Genomic DNA, 21,563 nt, shown 5'->3' with positions numbered 1-21,563 from the left:
AGCGGGAGGGGACAAGGAGCCGTCAGGACGCCCTCTCCTGGAGCCCTGTGTGCCCGGGTCCCCCCTCCTCCCGTCTTCACCTGCTGCGGGCTCCGCCCCCGCTCCGCCTCGGCCGGCCTCTGCTCCTCCCCCGACTCCACCCCCCGTACCCCCAGCCCGGCCAGAACGGCCCCCGGGACAGAGCGACGCGGAACCGCGGGCGCCTGGGTCCCCAGCATGATCCTCGGTGAGTGGGCTCTGCGGCTCCGCGGCTCCAGGCTCCTGGGTCCCTCTCAGTAGGTCACCCCCCCACCTCCCGCACCGCGGTGACTGCGGCCGCCCGTCAGCCACCGGTTCCCCCTCCCCCTTCATCTGGCTCCACATCTGGGGCCCCCTCTTTCCCTCTTCCCCAAACTGCCGCTTCTTCTCCCGGTAATCCAGGGAGTGGTAAAGGGGGAGACAGAGCCGAGTGAGACCCCCGCCCCATAATGAGAACATTGCGTATTCATGAGGCTCATGAATATTATATGACAGTCTACGAGAGGCTGGGGGAGGGGCTGATCCTGGCCTGGTAGAGTTGAGCGAAAGGTTCTGACCCGTCCCCCCCTCCCCCCCCCCCTCCCCGGGGCCTTCCCCCACCCTTAGCTCAAACACTCCGACATCCTTCTGGGCCCAGGATAAGAGGGAAAGGAGGAAGTGAGGGGCGGGCGGGGGGAGAAGATGGTGGGTGTAGCTTCGAGGTGTGTGGTGGGAGGTGGGAACCTGAGGGCTGAAGATAAGGGGTCTGGGAGAAAAAGGGGTGGGAAACTGTCCATCCCAGGGCCCCTGCGGCACGGATCCTGTCTCCGCAGCCATCCTGCCCCAACACGCCGGGACCTGCCCCTCTCTCTCCCTGCTCTGGCTGCCTGGGCCCTTCCTTCCCCGGCTGCCTTCTTCTTCCTTCCTCCCCCACCCCACCCCCACCGCTGCCTTGGGCCGGGGGCACCAGCAGAGGAAGGGGCCCCGGGGAGCACAAGGATGGCGGAGGGAGGCTCCCGCGGGGCTCTGACATCCCTTCAGCCACAGCCACCCCAGCCTCATGACCTACATGGGAAGGAGCCCCGGGAGGGGGAGGAAAGGACTCCTCATCAGTCGGGCTCCAAGCCCCTGCCTCCACAATAGTCCACAGGCCTGCTCTGTCCTCTGACCTCTGCCCTCTGCCCTCTGTCCTGGCTAGGCCGGTTCCTGGGCCCTGTTTGTGGTGGGAGACCCCCCACCAGGCCCAGACACCTGTGGTCTCCCTGCCCCCCACGGGGGACACCTGGCTGCATGCTGGCACCCCAGGGCTCGCCTGGCTCCCACCTCAGCCCTCTGCTGGGGCCCCCTTGGCTCTTTTGCTTTTCTTCTTTCGTTTGACCCCTATTGACTCCCACTAGGTGGCTCTCTCCCCTTCTGCCCTCCTTCCTCCATCTCTTTCTCCCCCCCCCACCCCCGTAGCGCCTCACTCTCACCACTCTACGTCTGCCCCCCTCCACCTGGCACCCCATCAAATCCATTAAATGAATGAGCCAACAGAGGCACGAATGACTGGTTGCCTGCCTCCTTCCCAAGAGTGTCTCTAGCAGGAAAGAGACTCCAGGCCCATCTATGAAGACTGTCCCGACCCTAGCGTGACCCCCACCAGCACACTTGGACTCAGGTCCCCAGAGCACAGGCTCCATATTCCTCCAACCTGTGCAATCCCTGCACCCTGGCCCCAGCCTGGGCACGGGCCCCAGAGGCAACATCACGCTTGTCCAGGACAGGCCAGTTTGAGCCATGCTTCTCCTGGTCAGTAGGCCTTGGAGAGGACCTCGGGAACCTGCTCGAACCAACCCAAGATCCCACCACAGGAGGAATGCCAGGGGCCACCAACTGGACGCCCACCACACCTCCCTGAGGACACTGCAATTAACTCCCTCCTTGTGCCCAGCCCACAGAGGGGTGGGAAGCCTGGCGGGCCACATACCTTAACCCTCTTTGACGAAGGAAGGCAAGAGGGAGGCAGCTGCGGGCCAGGCCTGAGGCCCATTCTAAGGTTTTCAGGTTCTGAACGCTGAGGTCCACTGAATCTGTGTGCAGGTGCTCTGCCCGGCAGGTGAGGCCCAGCCTGCCTGCTCAAGAGCCAGACTGTGGGCCCAGGTTTAAGGTGGTGGTTCTGGGCTCAGGTTCACCGTTCTGAGCTTTGCTTACCCTCCTCTCCAACTGGGCCCTTGGTGTGGTGTGCGGGGCGGGGGCATTGAGGGAGGCTTTCCCCATCAGGCTGGGGAAAATTCCCCAGGGGTCTTCCTTCTGCCTTTCCTAGCCACCTCCCTGCTTTAGGCCCTGCCCCCGCCCACATCTCCCCCGGGGTTATTAGGCATGATGTTTTGAGTAGTTGTTCATAATCATCCTCTTGTTGCTTTCATCTTTGACTTCAAAGCCTTTCCAGCACTCAGCCTGCCTCCTGCCAAGAAGGGGGAAATTGAAGCAGAAGGGGACAAATACCTCAAATACCTGAGACTTGGTCAAGAAGGCAAGATCTAGGGGTTCCAGGCTCTCCCATTAATCCCCCAGTTTTAGGCATTTCTGGGGTTAGAAGAGGCCAAAAGGCCTGAAGTGAAAAGGGGATGGATTAGAGATGAGATTCCAGTCCAGGCGCCAATCTCATTTCTCCTTGGGCCCCAGAGCCTAATTCCCATTTTAACCCAGTGCTGACCCTATGTTTTTCACCACCTTGGGCCCTAACGCTACTTGCAACCCTATCCCCAATACCTCTCTGTGATCTGAATCTCATCTCGGCCCAATCTCCAGACCAACACTAACCTGCAGCCTTACCCTAACATCCTTCCTGGCTCCTGTTCCTACCCAGACGCTGCCACTCCCAGAGCCAGCTCACAGCAGACACTCCCATTCTTTGCCACAGGGGCTTCAGGCCCTAGGCCCGACCTGGACCTGAGATAGCCGAGGCACTGGGACTCCCACCTGGCCAGAATTTCTGGGCAAGAGAGGAAGGAAAAGACCAGCTCTGAGTGGGATGGAATGAGTAAGGAGTCAGACCTGGCTTGGTTGTGGCCTGGTGCTGGGGGGATACCTGAGCAGGATCAAAGGGCCTAGGTCCAGGTAGGGTGCAGAAATGGACAGATGGCCGTCCATCCAAGGGACTGAGACTTCACCCCCCCTAAAGGGGTTGGGAAGTGTCTTTAATAAAGCATTTGGCAGCTCCCCATGAAGCTGGGTGGGGCTCTATCTGCTCGAGCTAATGAGCTTCCCTCTGGAGCGGCCTGTCCCAGCCAGGCCTCAGCTCCTCTCTGCCATGCTTGACACGGTGTGCAGACCCACACGCATGCGCGCGCGCGCGCACACACACACACACACACACACACACACACTCCAGTTTGCTCTCCACCTCCTCCTCCAAACCCCCCTGAAGCCCTCACCTAACCAGCCATAAGAAGCCCTGGATTTCCTACTTCATTTCCTCCTTCACAGCCCTTATTATATTCCTGCCTTTTCCCCCCTCCAACCCTAGGAAAGTGTGGTGCCTGAAAGCCCTGTCTGGAGCCAGCCAGACAGGTTCAGATCCCTCACTAGCTGTGTGACTTTGGTCAATTAACTCGCCCTCTCTGAGCTGATGGTCATCTATAAGATGAGGATTCGTTTATTTACCAAACATTTATTGAGCTTTCTTTGTGGCAGGCCAGCACTTTACATGGATTTGTTCAATCCTTTCAACAACTCCACAACGCAGGTACCGTTGCTCTCATTTGACAAAGGAGAAATGAGACAGAGAGGGTTCGGAAACGAGCTAGTCACCCAGCTAGTGAGCAGTAGAGCCATCCGCGGGGGGGCGTATATGTAAAGTGCCTGGCATACAGTGGGCCCTTATTATTCTCAGGATGGCGGAGAGGGGACTGAGGCGTGGGCTACCTGACACCAAGGGCCCAGCTTCTCCCCACTTGGTCCGTAAGTTGCCATCTGCCCCCTCCCACCTCAGATCTCAGTGGAGTGGACCCAGGAATCTGGGAAAGAGACACATGAATCTCCAGTTGCCCACTTTGGTTCCTTGCCTCACTCCATCCTTCCTTCCTTCCTCCCCCTTCCCCTTCCCTCCCCCGACCTCAGGGCTCCTGTCAGTGGAAAAGATGAGTTGCTGGCTAGAGGGAACTGGCTGGCTGCTACCTGTTTTCCTCCAGCTCCAGGAAGGACATGAACTTGTTCTCCCCTTCCTCTCCTTGGACAAGATGGAAGCCTTTCTCAGATCTCTGCTGAATTCAGAGTTAAATTGGAGCCCTTTGGGGTTGTGTAGCAGAGAAAGAGGGTGACAGATCTTGATGGAAATCCCAGCTCTGATATTTACAGGCTGTGTAACATCAGCCAAGTCTTTTTAAGTTCTCTGAGCCTCAGTTTCTTCAAGTGTCAGATGGTTAAAAACTAGTATCAGCTACCCCATAGAACAGTTACCTCAGAGATTAAATGTGCTACTACTCAGAGTGCTTTACCTGAAAACATTCTTTTTTTCTGTTGCCTTTTGTGGAACTCATCTCTCTCCTCTGAGGTGGTTGTTTGAGGGGTGGGGGCCTGGAGAGTTCAGAGCCAGGAAAGGGTCAAGGAGCTGAGCTGCCTCCCTCTCTGGGGCCGGAGCAAGTGCCAGCCCCGGACCAGCTGCCTGGGGTGGGTGCTGGTTGCCGGGGACTCTGGGAGCGCTCAGGTTTCTCTCACCATTCCTGATTCCGCCTGGGACTCGTTAAGGCTGCCCTGGCCTTGTGTGCCAGGCAGGAGGAGGTGGGCACAGAGGGGAGAAGCCATGGGGGGACAGAGGGGAAGGGGAGACGGTCGCCCTGCCCCATCAGTCTGTCGGTCCCTCTCTCTCCTCTCTCCCTCTCTCGTTCTCTCTGTTCTCTGTCCTCTGGTCTTTCTGCCCTTGTCTCTAGCTCTGTGTCCAGCTTCTCAGCAGTGTCTCTGTTTCTCTCTCATTTCACTCTCTTCATCTCTCCATTGTCCCCTGTCCTCTTCTCTCTCAGTGTCTATGTCCCTTTTCTCAGTCGCCTATTCCTGCTTCTGTCAGTCTTTCCCATTCTATCTCACTCACTTTTGTCTGTCTGTCTGTCTGTCTCTCTCCTCTCCCCCCTACCCCATCTCAACCCCGAGGTGGCAGAGGAGGGAACGGACATGACATACGGACCCCTAGCTGTCCAAGGGCCAAAGCCAAGCATCCTGCCCTTCTCCTTCAACCCTTAGATGTCTGCAGCCCAAGCTCCCAGCAGCCTTGACCCCTCTCTGCCTCAGGCACCCTGGCCACCCAGTCGTAGCAGTGGGTGGAAAAGACAGACCCCTCCAGACCTTCCTGGACCAGCTCCCTGCCCCCAGCTGTGCCTGAGCCCTCCCTGCCCCCACCCTCTCGCATCCGATTCCCCTAATCCCTGCTCCCCCGCCCTCCCCTCTGCCCCACTTTTCCAGGACTCTGATTGGCTGATTCTACTGACTGGACTGGGGGGGAGGCTGGCAAGGGAGGGGGCAGGGGGCAGAACCAAGGGAAGGGGACGCTGTCAGGCCCAGGCCCCTGGGGGGCCAGGGCCAGGCCACTGCCTGGGGGCAGCAGGCACCAGGCACTGAAGGTATGAAAAGGGGCCCTCTCTGGAGGGAGTAGGAAAGGATCCCAGGGGGACCCTCTGCCCCAGTAAGGTCATGGGAGGACGGGGCTAAGCTTGCAGCCTCCTGGGTTTGCCTTTGTTCCTGGGAACCCCTGTTGCTGTCAGGGAGTTGCTAGAGCCATGAAGGGCAGCCAGAGTTCCTGACTGGTTGACAAGAGAAGTCGCAGAAGGGAGCTGGGCCAGCAGAAGCCCAGAGGGGTCCTGAGGGCCTCTGGGCCAGCCCTGTGGAGCCTGGCAGGGCTCCTCCCATGGCTCTGGGGTAGGAGGAGAAGGTTTCGGGGACGGTAGTGGAGTGGCTAGCCTGGAGTTTCATTTCCCCTTGGGGTCAGACCCAGGCGTTCCCCTCCCAGCGGCTGGTCGCAGTTCCTCCCGCAGAGCCTGAGCTGAACATTCCCGCAGCTGACAGAGGGACCTGGGGAGGACGGGAAGGTTGGGAGAAGGGGCTCTGAGAATGGCCACAGGCAGTCCACCTCCCAGATCGAATGCCACTTTCCTACCCCGAGACATCGACAGTTAATTAAGAATTACGATTGGGACAAAATCATAACTCTCTGGGGAGCCTGAAAGATCCAGCAGCCCTCCTCCAAATACAGGCCTCAATATTCCTCTCTAAGCAGTGGGATGAATCACTCACCTGACCATTCTCCCTGGGGTAAGACTTAGCCTTTGGGATTCCCTGGGGGAAAGCAAAACCAGAAGAAGGGAGTAGCCAGGGGCGTGGGACTCCGAGTCCTTGTGGTCCAGCAGGCGGCCTGCAGAGAAGGCCTGTGATCTTCCTGGGTCTGTAAAATGCCTAAAGGTCTTGGGGGAGGGAGGCTGGAGAAGGGGGAAGTGAAAATCACCCAGAAGGGAAGAACAACAGGTCTGTGCCCTCCCCCAGGCCCACAGGGCACCGTGCTCCATTGCTCCGGAGCCAGCCTGCAGGGGAAGTGTGTGTGATGGGGGTCACACTTCTGAGTGTGGGCCCCCAGCTGCGGAGCGGGACTGCCAGGCTTGGGTTGGGCTCCCGAGCTTCAGGCTTCCTGCCCCACATAATGTTTTCTCTGGTCTTTAGGCAGCTTGAGCCGGGCAGGGCCCCTCCCTCTGCTACGGCAGCCCCCCATCATGCAGCCCCCACTGGACCTCAAGCAGATCCTGCCCTTCCCACTGGAGCCGGCACCCACCCTGGGCCTCTTCAGCAACTACAGCACTGTGAGTAGCAGCCTGCCTGCCTGCCCCACCCTTCTGCCACCCCGGCTCCTTCTCCTTCTGCCCTCTTCTCCTCTTGTATCTAATTCCTTATGTCTTCTTAGGGCCCCATCTCCTTTACTTCTAGTCAGTTACAAGTGTCGTTGGCTCTCTGGTATACTATTGACAACAATAACAATAATAACTAATATTCACTGAAATCCGGCTATGGGCCAGACACTGTGCTAGGTGTTTTATGTGAATCATCTCATTCAGTCCACCATCGAGAGAAGTCACAAGACCTAGACGGGTGGTAGTGAGTACAGGGAGGTGGAAAGAGAGACTCTTCAAGGGCATAAGCAGCCTGTTTGTAAGCTCCAGCTCTCTGGAGCCCACCGTTGGGTGGGTAGGGTAGGATCAGTGGGGTAGGGCTTGGAGGGCGGGCAAAGTTGTCTAGATTTAATCACTATGAAATAGGGAGCCATTATCCATTCTTGAGCAGGAGAGTGAGTTGGAAGGAGCAGTGTTTGAGGCAGGTGAGTGGGGCAGCTGGATGGAAGGGAGCAGAGACTGGAGGATGGTGGCCAGTTAGGAGGCTGTCCCAGCAATAAGGGCCTGCAGGGGAACCTGGAGAGCCAGACCGGGCCCATCGCATCGGCAGAGTGAGTGAAGGAAGGGGGGTGGGTGAGGTGTTTCCAAGGAAATATTGACAGGCCACGGTGACCAACCAGGGTTTGGGGGTGGGGGAGAGAAGATGAGTCAGGGGTGACTCCAGGGTTCAGGCCTCTGCGACTGGGAGAAAGAAATCACCTTGCCAGGGGCAGGGGGTTAGAGGAGGAGGCTGGCCTGGGGTGAGGCTGCTGAACTCACTTTAGGACATGGCGAGTTGGTGGACCAGTGGGACGTTGAGCCAAAAATGTCCAACAGACAGTTGGAATTTGGGTCCTGGAGAGTGGGCTGGAGCTAAAGGTTTGGGGGAAGTCAGCTTTATTCAATTCAAGTAACCCACCATCAAACCATATTCAGTTACAAACACGTACTGAGCATCAGCTATGCACCAGGCACTGCAGTAGATGCGTTTTTGTGTGTGTGTGTGTGGGTTTTGTTTGTTTGTTTGTTTGCCTGCACCGTGTGACTTGTGGGATCTTAGTTCCCCAACCAAGAAATTGAACCTAGGCCCTCAGCAGTGAAAATGTGGAGTCCTAATCACTGGACTGCCAGGGAATTCCCTGCAGTAGATGTTTCTATACTTGATCTCATTTAATCCTCACCACAACCCAACAAAGTAGACATTATTATTCCAGTTTGACATACTGGAAGACAAAAACTAAGGCCCAGAAGGGTTTAGGAATTTATCTAAGTTGATGCAGTACGTGCCTAAGGTATGACTTGATGCAGTACGTGCCTAAGGTATGATTTGAACCCAGAGCATCTGACTCCAAATACAGTTCTCTTTATACCTGCTGCTTCCTCCAAACTCCTCCCAGAGAATCCAAACCAGCATTTGCATTGCGCTTTGAGGTTTACAAAGCATTTTTCATATCTCAGGTTTTATAGCAACTCTATGGGGTAGCTGTCGTTTTATCCTCGTTTTACAGATGAGAAAATTGAGTAATGACTATCAGGAAGGCGCTGTCCTAGATAAAATGGAGACATGAGGGTAAATATGACATGCTCCCATGCTAAAGGCGCTATATTCAGGAAAGAAGTATAGATGTGTATGCAGTGATCTACAATGCAAAACAGAGGAAGGGTTATAAATATTGTGACAGAGACACTAACAAAAATTCAATTGAACAAAAAAATTTTTGAGCACCTACTATGTGCTAGGCACTGGTATCAGGGACACAGGACTCAGTCTGTGCTTGGAGAGCTCACGGTGTAGTAGGAAAGACAGCAAGTTAGCATATACCCTATAGTGTGAGAAGAGCTGTGCTGGAGGCATGTAGCTTGTAGGGGAGCCCAAGGGGGCGTCAGGAAAGACTTATTGGATGTGGTGAGGGACCAACCAGAGCTGAGCAGGAAAAAAAAAAAAGAAACAGCAGAGGAAAAAGGGATTGAAGCTGGAGCAGGTGACGTTATGAGTTGGGCTTTGAAGAACTATTAGTAGGATTTTAAAAGGGATTTCAGAGAACACTCCAGACTGAAACAAGGGCTAAAAAAGAGCACTTGAGAAACTGCAATTGACTGGGTGTGACTGGAGCAGAAGGTGCTGGGAATAGTTTCCCCCCAGTCTACATACCTGATTTACACTTAACCTTGGGTCTCCTATCTTTGTCCCCATTTTATAGATGAGGAAACACTGACCCAGAGAGGTTAAGTGACTTTCCCAAGATCACAAAGCTACTTAGTTCATTCACGTGGATAATCCCAAGTTTCTGACTCCCCAGGTTCATGGCTCCATGGCCTCTAGTGGGGACAAGCTATTTAAAGCCATGAGAGTGGATAAGCTTGGAAAGAGTGTGGCCAGGTGTTGAGTGATACCAGCTTTGGCATCAGACTAGCAGGATTTGAATTGATGTTCCAAAAGTACTGGCTGTGTGACTTTAGGCAAATTACTTAACCACTCTGAACCTCAATTTTATCAGCTGTAAAAGAAGACAGTAATAGTACCAACTCACAAGGTTGTTGTGAGAATCGTATTACATAATCATAAAGCCTAGCACCTAGCACAAAGTAAGTTTTCAGTCAGTGTAAGCTGCTATGATTATTACGTTATTTCATTGTTTTTATTTAATAGAGGATCAGAGAGAGAAAGGTAGTTACCAAGGCCCAAGCCTTGGGGAATAAGCAGCATTAGGCAGTGGGAACAGGAGGAGGCCCCTGCAAAGGAAATGAAGGAGCCACAGGAGGGGGTGGGGACAGAACCAGGTTCCTAAAGAGTTGGAGAAGCCAAGGGAGAGAGTGTGGCAGGCTGCATCAATAGTGCCAAATTCTGCAGGGGAATGAGGACTGCAGAAAAGCTGCAGACATGCCTTGGCAGTACTGTGCAGCAGTTAAGTACAGGGCTTTGGAGTCAGGATGCCCGGGTTTAAATTCAAATCCCAGTTCAGCCACTTACTAGCTTATGACCTTGGGCAAATTATTTAGCCTCTCTAAACCTCAGTTCCCTCATCTATAAAATGAAGATAATAATAGTACTTACTATTATAATAGTGGTTGTAAAGATTGAATTAGATAATCCATGCAAAGAGCTCAGTCCAGACGCTGGCACATTCCAAGGGCTCAATCAACATTAGGTGGTGGTGATGGTATTATTATTCACGGAAGAGTCTCTCCATCCCTGCACTAATACTTCCAGATCTCTCCTACTCGGGTAGTTCCTACCCCTTAGACCCCTCCCTGCATTATGCGTCCCTCTGCCCTTGGACATCCCTCGCTGTCTCCCAAAGACAGCCTCTCTCTACATCCAGGCCCCTGCTTCGCTCATCTCTCGGCCCTAGGTGGAACGGAGGGGATGAGATCCAGAGATGAGAGAGCCGGAATCCTAGGACCTATCCAGAGAAGATAAGGAAGTGTTTGGGGCAGTGGGCTGTTCTGTCCTCCTGTCCCTCGTCCCCCAGTGCTGCCCCCACTCTACCGCCAGAGGGCAGCAAGTGCACGAAGCATAAGCCCTTCGGGACCCTGGTTCTCCAGCAGGTGGCGGGCAAGAGGAGGAGGTGGGAAGAGGTTAAGGATGATGTCCCCAGTTTGAGGTCGCTTCTGCCCTGGGCGACCCCAGCTCCACCGTTCAGAGGAGTCACCAAGAGAGCAGTGCCTGACACCTGGGTACCTGGGCTCGGTCTTGGCATCCCTAGTAGGGGAAGTGACATGTATAAGGGGCACAGGGGTCGTGTGCAGAGGGAGCAGGGGAAGGGGTCGTCTGCGGACTCGAAAGAGAAGCTGTCAGCAGAAGAGCGAGGGTAGAAAGGGTGAAAGAAAGGAGAAAGGTCCAAGCTGGAGAAACAGGGTCGGCCATTGGTAGGGATACTGGACCCAGCAAGGGTCCCCAGTGGAGGAAGCCCAGTGGAGCATCTGGTCAATGCCCCGTCGCCAGGCCGAGCGGCCCTTCGCCAGGACCAGGTCTTTCTGGAACGAGTGTCTGGACATGGACACCCCGTCCTCTCTTCTTTTCGCTCTAGCGCCCCTTCATGCCTCCCGAGCTCCCTATCTCCGCCCCCGTCCTCGGCCCCGCCTCTGGGGCGGGCTCCGGGCCGGGCCGGCGCCGCCTCCCCTTCTCCGGGCCGGCCCAGCCGCACAGCCCCGAGCCACCCGGGCAACGAGCGCCGCGTCCCCGGCCTGCCCGGCCCGGCCAGGCTCGGCCTCCCCGCCCGGGTCCGCCACCCCGGGCCATGGAGCCGCGTCCCCCGGGGTCCCGCAGGGTAAGCCACCCGGCCCCTCCTCTCTCCCTGGCTCCCGCCGCTGCCGCAGCGCCCCCCCACCCCATCCCCGCCCGCCCCTGCCCGGCTCCCTACCTCTCCCTTCGCCTGGTCCTCGGGTTATCCAGCCCATCCCCCACGACCGGCGCGGCCCCAACCAATCTCCGGATCCCATCTGGCGCCCCCCAGACTGCTGCCACCATACTGGATACCCCGGCCTCTGTTTCTCAGATCCTTGAAGTCCCCCAAATTTTCAGACTTCCCATCAGGTCCTACACCTACCCTCAAATTGCCACGCCGCCGGTCAGATCCCTTATGCAGCCCTGACCCCATCTCAGCCTTAGTCCCCTTCCTAGCGTCCCTCCCCCACCAGCTTCCACCTGCTCTTTAGACACCCTCTAGCTCCCTCTCTTTCCTGTTTCAATCCTTCCTGTCCCTCAGGTCTTCCCATCCCTGAGATTCCATCCCCCTTCCCTTTTTGCCTTTATTTGGGGTGGGGGGGGTGGTCAAACAGGGGCAGCGGTGCCATCAGATAAAGGGCAATGGAAGGAAATATAATCATAGCCCCTCCTGGTGTTCCTGATCTGGTTTCCCCCTTCCCTCCCCCTTGCCCTTCCTGATTCATTTTGCCCCAGCTTAGGGGAGCGATTCCCTTTCATGTCTGCTATTGGAGGGCAGGTGGGAGGCGGCTGTTTTGTGGACCTTTCCAGACAGTGTCTAGGCCAAAATCCTAGGGAAGGGGCTCTGGGAGATGCTGGCCTTCACCCCTCCCCAGAGAGCCCTCATCTAGGTCACCAGGGCCTCTTGACCTTGGCCTGGAGCAGCACTTCAGTGGCTCATATTCCACCTGCGCAGGGATTGGGCCCAGGAACCCTCACCTTCAGCCTGGTGTCTCCTCCGTTCCTGGAGGAGAGGGTGGGAAGGACCCACCAGACTGGGTTGCTGCCCTCCTCTCTGCCCACCTCCCACCCCTAGTTGGTGTTTATGGACTTAAACCTGAGGAGAGGGCTGTGCAAAGGAAAAGGCTCTCACCCTGGAGGAAGGACCCAAGCGGGACAGTGACCATTTGCAGGGGATGGATGCTGGGACAGTCAGCTCACAGATCATCCTCAGGGCACTGGGTCCTCAGCCACTCTGGGGAGCAGGCTGGGGTCCTGGGGTGGGGCACAGACAGAGCCAGGGACCTCTGCTTTCCCCTCTCCATCCCACTCCTCTCTCCCTACCATTTTCATCGACTTAGGTTTCCTGGCCCAGATTGGGTTTCTGTTTAGGCTGAATTCCATTCCCTACCCAGCATGTGAGGACGTCCAGGGGCTATGGAGAACCCTGGGGCAGAGTTGGGGGTCCCTGGTTAGGGAGGACTGTCGCCCGGAGGCTGGGAGCTGAGTACAACATCTGTCTCCCCTTTCTGATTAAAGCCTGTCTCCAACTTGGTCTGTCTTCCTGCTAGACACATCATACATTCACACCGATAAACACACAGCTGAAGATTGCACAACCTGACCATTCATGGCTTCGGCAGAGCCCCCGGCACAGAACTGTTGATACAGAAATGATGTACACACAGCACGTGACACGCCTTCACACTCCACCCCTGCACAGATTGATCATAGACTGCCTAGACACACACAGACACACCCAGTCTTCCCCTGTTTGGCTTTTCCCTGAAAAGGACCTGGGCTTCCAGGAGGAGAAGAGTAAGCCACTGAGAGGGGTTGCTTCCAGCCAACGGCAGGGCAGGAAATTGACACTGGTCTGTCAGACTGGTTATCTGAACCTGGTTCCTGCCTCTGCCGCTGCCAAATGGGATGGCGCATTTCACAGGGATGCTAAAGCCCCTTTCCTGACATCAACCCCAAGCAGCCAGTGAGACAACTTTGGGGAGCAGAGGGGAGACAGGATGTGTGGGCTTTCCAGACCGCCTTCTTCCCCCTGCTCCATGTTCCTGTCTCTCACCAGTGTCTCATGGGGAATCATGAAGACCTGGGCACAGGGAGGGCCTCAGCTGAGGAGCTAAGGACCCCCGAGTCTCCAGCAACTTTTTTTTCACTTGATCCTTCCACCTAGAAGATAAGGTTTCAGCTCTAATCTGGTTCCATGCTTATGAGAGATCCCAGCCATCACCCAGTTCTGCTCAGCCTCAGCTGCATTCCAGGCTCGCCTCTCCCTGGCCGCCTGGGGGCCAGAAGGGAGGAGGACAGGGCAGGGAGGCAGCTTTCATGCCTCTAGGCCCCTGGCTTTATCCCCATAGCAGAAAGCCTCAGAGAGAAACTCCCATCCTCTTCCCGCCTCATGTGAACTCTTGGCAGGAGACTGCAAAGACATCTGCTGACCCAGGGTGGGGGCAGAGGCCGTTCCTAATCCCTCCCAGCCCATAGCCCTGCCCCAGAAGCCCTGTGACCAAGGGGAGGGAGTTCAGAAGATCCCCGGGCTGCCTCAGGCCAGCCCAGCTTCTTACGTTCTCTTACTTATTCCTGCTGGAGCCACCTACTCTCTCCTGAGTTCTTTTACTCCCTCTAGAAGCTACTGCTTTAAGAGGTCCAGGGAATGAGTGTGTTAGGGCAACCTGGGGCCCAGAGATGGGAAGCTGGGAACATCTGTCTCCTGGGACCAGAAGCTTGGCTTGGTTGATGGTCGTGCCCCAGAGCAGAGGCCAAAAAAGGCTTCAGCTGAGGGCCCTAGGATCTGGGATGCTTTGGGACTTCCTGAGTGGGCCTCTGGTGGATCAGCCCAGGAGAAAGGTCAAGGTGACAGAGCTTGATCTTCATGGTATAACGGATGGAGACGAGTCCAGGTTCAAGTCCCAGCTCTGCTATTAAGTCATGCTCTGACCTTGGGCAAACCACTTCTACTTTCTGTCAAATGGGAGCACTGGGCCAGGGGATCTCTCAGGTCCCTTCCAGTGCTATGAAGATTGGGCTAGGAGGGAATCAGGGAACTGAGGCTCAGAGCCCTCTGGCATGCTGGGGGATTGGGAGGAGGCTCCGGGGACTTTGGTTCAACCCAGCTGCTGCCAGTGGGGTTGTGATGGACATGAGCTTGTGCTGGGGTTCCTGGCTCACCCCAGCCTGCCTCCACAGATGGACCCTGTGCAGAAGGCTGTACTCTCCCACACTTTTGGGGGACCCTTACTCAAGACCAAGCGGCCCATCATTTCCTGTAATGTCTGTCAGATCCGCTTCAATTCTCAGGTAAGAAACCCAGCTGCTCACCCATCCACTGGCTGGGGCAGGGACGACCAGGGGATCTTAGGGGAGAGAAGGGTCTGGGAGCTCTGGGTTGAGGGTCAGGGATTAAGGGGATATGAGGGGATACTGCAGGAGAGGCAGGGCTGATGGAAAGCACTCGGGAGGGACAAGAGATGGCTGTATGTATCCCTCCCTTGGGGACTGAGGCATCCCTGGCTCAGAACTTCTTGGAACACAGGTGGCCATCTGTGTCTGGGTGGGAGTGTGGCCTCTGGCCCTCTGGTCTTGGGTACAGGGCTGAGTTACGTCATTGGCCCCCTGCAGAGCCTGTGCCCTCCTTGGCCTCTGCTAAACTCCTCCCCGGCTCATCCATTTCCCGCTAACCTCCTGGCTTCCTCCTCTCTCCACCGTCCTCCCTCCACATTACAAACAAGGCCTGGCCCCCACTGCTCTCCCAAGGGAAAGTCTCTCCCATGGGAGAAGCCACCCCAAACTCAGAACCTTGGTGTCCAGATTTTCTCCCTCGGAGGTTCCCTTGGGACTTCTGTGTGGGTCTAGAGGGGGCTTTGTGGCATGCAGGTTCTGAGAACTTTTGGAGAAAAACAGCAGAGCCTCGTTCTGCTGAGTAGGGAAAAGAAAGCATGTTCTGTTTCTCTACCCAGTGTACACACACACACACACACACACACACACACACACACCACACACACGCCACACCATGCCGCCAGGCTCTGCACACCCCTGCCCCACCCTCTTTTTGCCCTCCCCTCCCCCATCAAGCGCCTCTGGTTTTTTTTTGTTGTTTTTTTTTTTAGCGCCTCTGTTTTGACAGCTGTCTCTGCTGCTCTCTCTGTCTCCAGAGCTGGGCTTGGGGCCTGGGGCCAGGGTCCTCCAGGGTGTCTGCAGAGGCTTCAGGGAAAATGAGACCCAGAGGGGAGTAGTCAGGGTACAGCCCAGGCTTCAGAGCTCCTGGGACTCCCAGCTTGAGGGTGGGAGTCCCAGGAGCAGCAAAGGCTGGATCCTGGGGCCAGGGGACACAGGCACAGAAGGCCCAGGGTCGAAGAGGATGCGGACTGGATAGATTGCTCGGCCCCTCCCATTTAGGGTTCTCCTATAGGTGTGAGGTCCCCTTCCCTCACCCCTGGACAAGGTGGGAAGCCTGAGTCAGCAGGGAGGCCCTGGGTGTGGTGGTGCGGTAGAGCCTGGGCTAGGTGGGGACCCAGGTTCCCAGCGACTGAGTAACCAGGGCTCCTCGACACGGGGCTTTACCTCGCCCTGGTGTAGGGAGAGATTAAGTGCAGCCTGCTGAGGCCACCCCAGGACCTGAAGGAGCTCCATGGGGAGAATGTTCAGATGAAAGACGATCTCAGATTCCCTTTTCTTCCTCCATCCCTAAAGAGCCAGGCTGAGGCACACTACAAGGGTAATCGCCATGCCCGAAGAGTCAAAGGCATCGAGGCTGCCAAGACTCGAGGCAGGGAGCCCAGCATCCGGGAAACAGGAGATCCAGCTCCCCCAGGCGGCACACCCCCAAATGGAGAGGGTGTAGCCCCCCGTCCAGGTATGTCTGACTCCCCCCCAGCATCCTTCAACTGATCTTGTCTCCTCCATTCTGTCCCCACTTCCCAGAACTCTCCTCTGCTTTCATCTCTCTCTTCCTCAGCTCCCACCCCAGCCCCACCCAAGAAGAGTCCTGCAGCCAAACCCAGTGACGCAAAATTTCCATCCTGTCACCCCCACTGCCGCCCCAGCTCCTCTCAGCAGAGTCCCCACTGTCTGTCCTCCCCACTGCCCAGTGACTCAGACAGGGGCCAGGGTGAGGCTACCTGGCAAACTTCCTCAAGAAAAACGGAACCACCAAATCCAGGGAGAGACCATTTCATCTTGGGGAGAGGGGCAGGGCAGAGAATCAGGATATCTGAGGGCCTGCCCACGGGAGCGCCCCCCAGGGAGGACTGAGCCCAGGAAACCCAGGCAACTCCCTGGGTGATCTTGGGTAGATCTTTCGACCTCTCTGGGCCAGAGTTTTTTGTCCCTCGGAAACGAGGGAGTGAGACTTGAAGATCTGTGAGGTCTTTTCCGGGTTTACAAAAAGCAACTCTGAGATTCTTTCTCCCTCGTGGCTGGTGGCCATCCTCAACCTTACTCCCAGCCAAGAAACTGGAAAGAAGGAATATCAAGACAGGACGATCCGAGCCACCCCCATCCTGGGATTACCACATCAGATGTCAGTCATGGCAACTCCAGAGAGACCTGACATCCCCATGTCCTCCTTGTCCTTGCCTGTCCTTCCTGCCCTACCCTAAGGAGAATGAAAACCAAGGAGCTGCACCACCAGCTTGGGAAGCAGGCCCCACTCTCACCACACATACACACACAAACACACACACTGTCCCTCAGGGATGCACAAATAGGGTGAATGGGTGAGCTGAGTTCTAATTGTGTTCTGGCTGCTTCTTAGCCTGAACATCTTGGGTTAACTTGGTAATGTCTCTGTCAAAGGGGGATGATGATGGTGGCGGTGTAGCTAACGTTTCCTGTCTAGCACTGTTCTAGGTTCTTGATACATATTACCTCACTTAGTTCCTAGGGCAATCTCCCTAAGGAGGTAAGGATACCTGCCCTGCTTTTGAAAGCCAGGAGGTTCTGTCCAGATAGAGATGTGAGTGTGCTGTCTGGATTGGGATGGAGATAAATGATGTCAGAAATGAGAAAGAGAGAAAAAAAGGAAAGATCACAGGACAGACCAGCAAATGGACACCTGCAGGGCTCAGGAGGTCCCCTCCCACCAGCTCCCCAGCCCTACCCCCGGCCTCCCCCTGACCCGGAAACTGGATCAGCTGCTGGAGCAAGAATGGGAGCGCTAGAGTTTCCCCTGTGCAGAGGCCAGAACCCAGCGCTGAAGCCTGGGGCCTGTGCATCTTTAATCAAGCCATGAATTATAGAGCAGCCCACATCCCTGTTTCTTCCCTCTCTGGTTCTGCTGTTTCTGTTTCCCTTTTGCCATGTCTGTGTCTGTCTCTCCCAACCTCTCCTCACCTCGCTTCTGCCCCTTCCTAGGGTTCTTTGGCATGCCTCCCTGGGGACTGGGCAGGCCTCTGAGAAGGGGCTGGCCGGGCGGGAAGCCCAGGCCGGCTGGCAGGCCTTGAAGGGGAGGTCCCTTGTTCCATGCCCCTCTCCCCCTCACCAGGCTGGCTGCCAGCTTCACCCTGGCTGAAGGAGAGGCTGGTGGGGCTGGACCACTCAGCCATTCCCAGCTTACGGAGAATGAGCCAGGCACTGGAGTCTCACACCCAGCCTGCGGCAGCTGGACCACATCTGGCTGTGGTCCAGGGCATGAGAGCATGCATGTTGTCACAGGGTGGGGACTCCTGGGCCCTTGCCCTCCAGGAAACGGGGCTAGGTCTCCTCCACATAAAGAATCTTCTCCGAAAGCCATCTGGGATGATCCCTATGTTTCTCCCCCAGTGACAGTTTCCATGGAAAATGGACTGGGTCCAGCCCCAGGATCCCCAGAGAAACAACCTGGCTCCCCATCCCCTCCCAGTGTTCCGGAGACTGGTCAGGGTGTAACCAAGGGTGAAGGGGGGACTCCAGCCCCAGCTTCCCTGCCTGGGGGTAGCAAGGAAGAGGAGGAGAAGGCCAAGCGGCTGCTCTACTGTGCTCTGTGCAAGGTGGCAGTGAACTCCCTGTCCCAGCTTGAGGCACATAACAAAGGTATGGGCTCCCCTCCCCCACGCCCACTCCCCTGTCCTCATCCCCTCCTGCTTCCTATATCCTAACTCTCCTGCTTCCAGCATCCCTGGACCCTCTAAGACTCACCAGCCTATCTCCCTCCCTAATCATCTCCCTCATTCCTCAGCCCCTTACCTCCTCAGTTCCCTCCCCGCCCCCGCCCTATTTCTGGTAACTGTGGCTCTCCCCTGACCCACCTTGTGTCTGGAAGGGTCCCAAGGGCCTTGGAAAGCCCCCACGCTTGATGCACCCCCCCCCCAATATAGTAACTGGAAATGTGGGTATTTGAGGTGTAGTAGGCCTGGAGAATTTTTTTCCACCTCTTACCTCCTGCCCTCTGCGGGCTCCAGGTACTAAGCACAAGACAATTCTGGAGGCCCGAAGTGGACTGGGCCCCATCAAAGCTTACCCTCGGCTGGGGCCTCCCACTCCCGGGGAACCAGAGGCCCCTGCCCAGGACCGAACCTTCCACTGTGAGATCTGCAATGTCAAGGTCAACTCGGAGGTCCAACTGAAACAGGTGGGTCCAAGGCCCTTTCCGAGAATTCTGGAGAGTGTACCTGCTGAGAGAGGAGGGAGGACAGGGAGCTTGGGTGAGACTCTTCTTCAGGGTCATCCTTTGGTGCCACAGAAGGGGCGGGGCCCGGTGCTGAGGTGCGATCACCCTGCTCCCTGGCGGTTGCTCCTTTCCCCGTGGTTCACAGCCCCCCACCCACTGGTCCCTGCAGCACATTTCCAGCCGGCGGCACCGAGATGGCGTGGCCGGGAAGCCCAACCCCCTACTGAGCCGTCACAAGAAGCCCAGGGGCGCCGGGGAGCTGGCGGTGAGGCCTGGGCGATGGAGAATTCGTCCAAGGGGTGGGGACCGGAGCGGGGAGGAGAGGGGATGCCGGCCGGCCCTGGGAGAGGTGGAGTTTGCGGGGCCACAGAATGACTTTTCCCTCTCCCCGCCCCTCTCCCCCCTGCAGGGCACTCTGACTTTCTCCAAGGAGCTGCCCAAGTCCTTGGCCGGAGGCCTGCTCCCCAGCCCCCTCGCGGTGGCTGCGGTGATGGCAGCGGCAGCAGGCTCCCCGCTGTCTCTGCGCCCGGCTCCCGCCGCACCTCTTCTCCAGGGACCGCCGATCACCCACCCCCTGCTCCACCCGGCCCCCGGGCCCATCCGAACTGCGCACGGACCCATCCTCTTCTCCCCCTACTGACCTGAACCCTGAACCCCCTCCCATTCAACCCCCCCACCTCCAGCCGGGACCCAGGCCTCCGGGCTCCCAGTCCGTCCCTCCTCCCGGCACTCCCTGAATGATCTCTCTCCTTCCCCCCCACCCCGAGGTACGGGGTTCCAGGAAAGGGGAGGGGTAGCGGGGGAGGGGGGCTTCAGAAGGGGGGGAAACACCCCAGATCTCAGGGAACCCCGCCCCCTGCCCTTCCCTCTCCCCTAGAAAAGGGGGGGCTGTCTCACCCCCGAGCCCCCTTGGAGACACCCCCCTCCCAAAAGCCATGTGCATCCAGCCCTTCCCCCCCAAACCTAGCACAAAACGGGGTTCACAAGCCATGATCGGGGTCCAGGGGGCAGAAATGGATTTTCTTGGCAATAAGCGGACTCTGGGACTCCGGCCCCCTACCCCCAAACTGAAGCGCTTCCGTGAACACCCCCGTCCTCCGCAGGGGGAGGGGAGCAGGCGGGATCCTGGGTCCCTCATAAGCACTTTGGTTTTACCGCCTGCAACCTCACTGTGCCCGCCCCGCATCAGGCCCCAGCCCAGGTCTAGCTGGGCCCATGGGCAGCACTTGGTGGCATCTCTGGCACTTGGGTGGGACCAAGTAGATGCCCCTATAGACCCTTCCCTCACCTTCTTCCTTCCCAGTCCGGATTCCATTCTTTTCACCAGCACCCATCGCCCAAGGGGTACCAAGGGGGGCAAGGGGTGTCCAGTCCAAGCCCACCCCCGCCTCGCCTTCCGCAAAACTGTGAGCAAAAAGCAATAGAAGCCTCGCCCCTGCCCCGCCCCTTTCCGCAGGATTTGCAGAGTCTGTAGCCTACCCCATCCCAGCTCCTAGACCTCATGGCTGTCCCCTCCCACCAGACACCTCCACTGCACAACTCGGGCGGGGTCGTGACCTCCCTCCCCCCCTTGTGGTTTCCGTATCGTCAGTCCTTCCAGCACAGACCCGGGAGGGGGAGAGGCCCCCACTGGCCTTCCCCTCCCCATCAACTCTTTCTGCTTGACGATGTAGCAAACCCGGCCCCTAACCCACGTCTTTCCCTTTTCCCCCTCCCTGACAATAAAATCTGGATTCGTTGCCCTCCGTCCCTGAGACTCAGACTCTCTCTCTTTGCCCGCTGATTTGGGAGCAATTCCATCAGGGAGTGTATGTGTATGGTGACGGGGGGGCCGGCACACAGGAAAGAGGGCCAGAAGAAGGAGGGGGATGGGGAAACGGGGCTGGGAGGAGGCAAGATCCGAGGCTTGCTCAAAGTGAGCAGAGCTCCCCATCCCACTCACGCCTACTCCGGCCCAGCTCAAGTGTCAACTTGGCCCTGGGGAATCATTTCGAGTCCAGGTCTCGGATTGCAGCCACGGCTGTTGAGAATTCGCCGCAACTCCACCAGGCGGCGCCAACGACATGGAAAAGGAGACCGCTAGGCTCCAGTGCATGTCTCTAGATTCTAGGCAGACAGGTCTAGACCCGGTCTCACACAAAGGAAGAATCCAGGTTTTTGTACCTCTGGTGGGAAACGCACGCCAGCAACACTCAAGGCATGGGAATAAGTGGGGGCAGGGACTTGGGAAACTGAGCTGTAGGCTCTACTCGGCCCCATATAAGCAGTGACCATGGGGTTAGTCCTTACCCTCTCGAGACCTCAACTTCCCCATCTGCAAAATGAGCAGGTTTGAGTCTCTTAAAAGTTCATTGAGACTTCATGGATCCACGACTAAAGTGCTGGGACCGTGCCATTTACAGATATGCTAGAATGCCTTCTCATCTGGTTCCCTAAATGGTCTATGGGACAAGAGGGCACACATCGCTCACTGCCTCCCACATGATGCTGGGGGAAGGGGTCTCTTCTCTGTCTTCAGAATTCGACTCAACCACACACTCACAAGAGCAGCCAGTGATTCTGTGACCCACCCCCCCTCGCTCTAGTCCAGCTGGGCAGCAGAAGGTCAACAAGAAAGGCCAGACCAGAACCCAGCCTCTACACGGGCCCCTCCTGAGTTGCATTTTCTTTGCTCACTTCCACCTCTCTACCCACTTCCCTGTCTTGCAGAAGAAAGGGGGAGGGAAGGTGGGATGACGACTGTTAAAGAGGAAGGAGAGGGGGAAGAGGGGCCTCCTGAGTTAGTCAATTGTGAAGTTGGGGGTGGGAGTTTGCTGTAGGCTCAGAAACGGAACCCAACAAGGAGTTTTGGGGGTTTTTTTGTGTGTGTGTTTTGTTTCGTTTTGTTTCAGGTCGATCTAGCTCAAAAAAAGACAGAGACTGGAGA

At 56.9% G+C, this 21,563-nt stretch overlaps 1 protein-coding gene across 7 annotated transcripts; it reads left to right on the top strand.

Moving 5' to 3' along the window:
• The first annotated feature begins 165 nt into the window (after positions 1-165).
• Positions 166-20,386, top strand: ZNF385A (zinc finger protein 385A). 7 transcript variants are annotated; one of them, XM_059936074.1, is made up of 8 exons: positions 166-226; positions 6,685-6,821; positions 14,236-14,346; positions 15,742-15,904; positions 17,812-18,060; positions 18,429-18,598; positions 18,807-18,902; positions 19,047-20,386. In XM_059936074.1, exons 1-8 carry the CDS (start codon positions 217-219, stop codon positions 19,275-19,277), a joined length of 1,167 nt encoding a protein of 388 aa, XP_059792057.1. In that variant the 5' UTR covers positions 166-216; the 3' UTR covers positions 19,278-20,386. The 7 variants fall into 7 exon arrangements, with proteins under 7 accessions (XP_059792057.1, XP_059792058.1, XP_059792062.1 ...); XM_059936075.1 differs by having other exon boundaries at positions 204-226; positions 6,689-6,821; XM_059936079.1 differs by lacking the exon at positions 166-226 and adding an exon at positions 5,506-5,594.
• The last annotated feature ends 1,177 nt before the right edge of the window (positions 20,387-21,563 follow it).

Source organism: Balaenoptera ricei, chromosome 10 (assembly GCF_028023285.1).
Source record: "Balaenoptera ricei isolate mBalRic1 chromosome 10, mBalRic1.hap2, whole genome shotgun sequence".
Taxonomy (NCBI): domain Eukaryota; kingdom Metazoa; phylum Chordata; class Mammalia; order Artiodactyla; family Balaenopteridae; genus Balaenoptera; species Balaenoptera ricei.
Note: the sequence above shows the minus strand (reverse complement) of the source record. Positions and strands in the feature narration are given on the sequence as shown.

Bases quoted from the DNA above. Each gene is read 5' to 3' on its own strand.
- ZNF385A (XM_059936073.1), top strand. From the start codon at position 13,735: ATGGGAAGCTGGGAACATCTGTCTCCTGGGACCAGAAGCTTGGCTTGG. The intron at 14,347-15,741 runs GTAAGAAACCCA...CCATCCCTAAAG, and splicing joins AGATCCGCTTCAATTCTCAG to AGCCAGGCTGAGGCACACTA. The intron at 18,903-19,046 runs GTGAGGCCTGGG...TCCCCCCTGCAG, and splicing joins GGGGCGCCGGGGAGCTGGCG to GGCACTCTGACTTTCTCCAA.